This window comes from Danio aesculapii, chromosome 14 (genome assembly GCF_903798145.1).
Source record: "Danio aesculapii chromosome 14, fDanAes4.1, whole genome shotgun sequence".
Taxonomy (NCBI): domain Eukaryota; kingdom Metazoa; phylum Chordata; class Actinopteri; order Cypriniformes; family Danionidae; genus Danio; species Danio aesculapii.
The window spans coordinates 5,256,700-5,259,199 of record NC_079448.1 but is presented as its reverse complement, the minus strand read 5'-3'; the positions used below and the strand labels follow the sequence as shown (position 1 = coordinate 5,259,199).

Sequence of the window (2,500 nt, the reverse complement as noted above, 5' to 3'; positions counted from 1 at the left end):
TTTAGTTAGTTTTTTGTTTCCTTTGTTTTGTTTGGATTTGCGTCACTTCGCTTTGTTTCACTTTTAGTTTAGTTAGTTTGTTTTGTTTCATTTTTGTTTTCTTTATTTCACTTGTTTTGTTTTGCATCGCTTTACTTTGCTTTGCTTTTAGTTTAGTTGCAAACTTTGGATGTTTATATCTTCTATATATCTTCTAGCATGCGAATGTGAGTGTCTGGTGTGCGATACTTCCAAATGTCATGTGTGTGCCGTGTGGCGGCGCATCCGGTGTGCGATATCCTTGAGGTGACATGTATAAAACCATTGATCTGTTTAGGCAGAAGTGCCAAAGAAGTGACACTAGCTTATAGATATCCTAAAATCTAACAATACTGATACTTTCATCTGAAAAAAGTTTATTTTAATTTCATGGGACCTTTAAAATCGCAATATTATCACTTATCACAATCATTTCTGTGGCAATATATTGCGCAATAAGTAATATTTATGGTGACAGGCCCATCAGTGAGTGGTTAATGCCTCTTGTCTGGTTGTTTCAGTGGGACTGGAGCGTCCGGCTGTGGTGGAGCAGGTAGATCTGGCGCCCACCCTGGCCCTGGGTCTGGGGTTGCCCATCTCACAGAATAGCGTGGGGCGTCTGATCCCGGCCGTGTTTGAGGAGTTATCGATGAGAGAACAGCTCCGGATGCTACAGATCAATGGACATCAGCTCAGCCGACTCCTGCAAGACAGCAATCCTGTCTTCCATAAGGGTGAGTTCAGCTGCTGCAGCACATGGCCAGTCATACTTTATAAAAGCAGACAACATACTATTGATGTACAGTTGAAGTCAGAATTATTAGCCCCCGTGTTTAATTTTTTCCCCAATTTCTGTTTAACGGAGTGAAGATTTTTACAACACATTTCTAAACGTAATAGTTTTAATAACTCATTTCTAATTGATTTATTTTATCTTTCCCATGATGACAGTAAATAATACTAGATAAGACACTTCTATACAGCTCAAAGTGACATTTTAAGGCTTAACTAGGTTAATTAGGTTAATTAAGCAAGTTAGGTTAATTAGGAAAGTTATTGTATAACGTTGAATTTTGATCTTAAAATGGCTTTTACATTTTTTTAACTGCTTTTATTCTACCAAAATAAGCAAAAAAGACTTTCTCCAGAAGAAGAAAATATTATCAGATACAATGTGAAAACTTCTTTGCTTTGTTAAACATCATTTGGTAAATATTTAAAAAAGAAAAAAAATTGAAAGGGGGGCTAATAATTCTGACTTCAACTTTATATCACAAACTAGAAGAGCAGTTTGAACTCTGTATGCAAAGGGATTTTTTTCCTCTGGTGGCAGAAGTGGCATATTTAATTTATACATATTAGATTCGTTTAACTTTTTTTACTTTGCATCGCTTCGCTTCGTTTCATTTTGCGTTGGTTTGCTTTTCTTTTCTTTTCATCGCTTTTAGTTTAGTTTATTTTTTTCGCTTTGTTTTGTGTTTTGTTTCTTTGATTTCACTTTGTTTTGTTTTGTTTTGTTTTGTTTCACTTTTTGTTTTGCTTTGCTTTGTTTTGCTTTGCTTTGCTTTGTTTTGTTTTGTTTTGTTTCACTTTTTGTTTTGCTTTGCTTTGCTTTGTTTTGTTTTGTTTCTCATTTCGCTTGTTTTGTTTAATTTTGTAAAGTTTAATTTAATTAAGGTTTTGTTTTGTTTTGTTTTGCTTCACTTGGCTTCATTTTTTAGTTTAGTTTTTAGTTTAGTTTAGTTTTGTTTTGTTGTTTTGTTTTGCATTATGTTGTGGTGTTTTGTTTCTCATTTTGCTTTTTGTTTTGTTAAATTTTGTTTAGCTTCATTTAATTTCATTTTGCTTTGTTTCACTTGTTTTGTTTTTCATTTTGCTTGTTTATAGTTTCGTTTTTTTCGTTTTCAACTGCATTTCGTTGCCTTGTACTTGTACATGTGTAATGACAATAAAGTTGAATCTAATCTAATCTAATCTTTTGCTTTGTGTCACTTCGCTTTGATTTGTTTCACCTTTCGTTTAGTTTTCTGCTTTGTTTTGTTTAGTTTTTTGTTTCATTTTGTTTTCTTTTTAATTTAGTTTTGTCTTTCATTTAGCTTGTTTTTCGCTTTGTTTTGTATTCTGCTTTCTTTTGTTTTGTTTTGTTTCGTTTCATGTTTTATTTAGTTGGCTAACCATTATATTTAATTGGTTAACCATTAAAGATTTTAACCAAAAAAATTAAGATTTAAATAAATAGATAACCAAATAAACAAACAAGCAAGAAAGAAAGAAACACCATTCTCATAGATACACAAGATAGTGACCTTCCATTCATCTAGACACATCCAGACTCCATTGTTTTGCTGTGAGATAATATTAGAGTGCTTTAGTTCAACCACAAACTACAGGATAATGAAGGGGGAAATCTCACGGGCCTATTTTACACTTCATGCATCTCGATCCATCAGACTGCCAGCCTGCACTTACGCATAGGCTCACA

At 33.2% G+C, this 2,500-nt stretch overlaps 1 protein-coding gene across 1 annotated transcript in view; it reads left to right on the top strand.

Moving 5' to 3' along the window:
• Nucleotides 1-2,500, top strand: part of pigg (phosphatidylinositol glycan anchor biosynthesis class G) — a 258,252-nt gene that overhangs the window by 80,534 nt on the left and 175,218 nt on the right. The window contains exon 6 of the mRNA XM_056472074.1: nucleotides 540-752. Within this exon, the coding sequence (XP_056328049.1) occupies nucleotides 540-752 (213 nt within the window). The remainder of the gene's footprint in view (nucleotides 1-539; nucleotides 753-2,500) is intronic.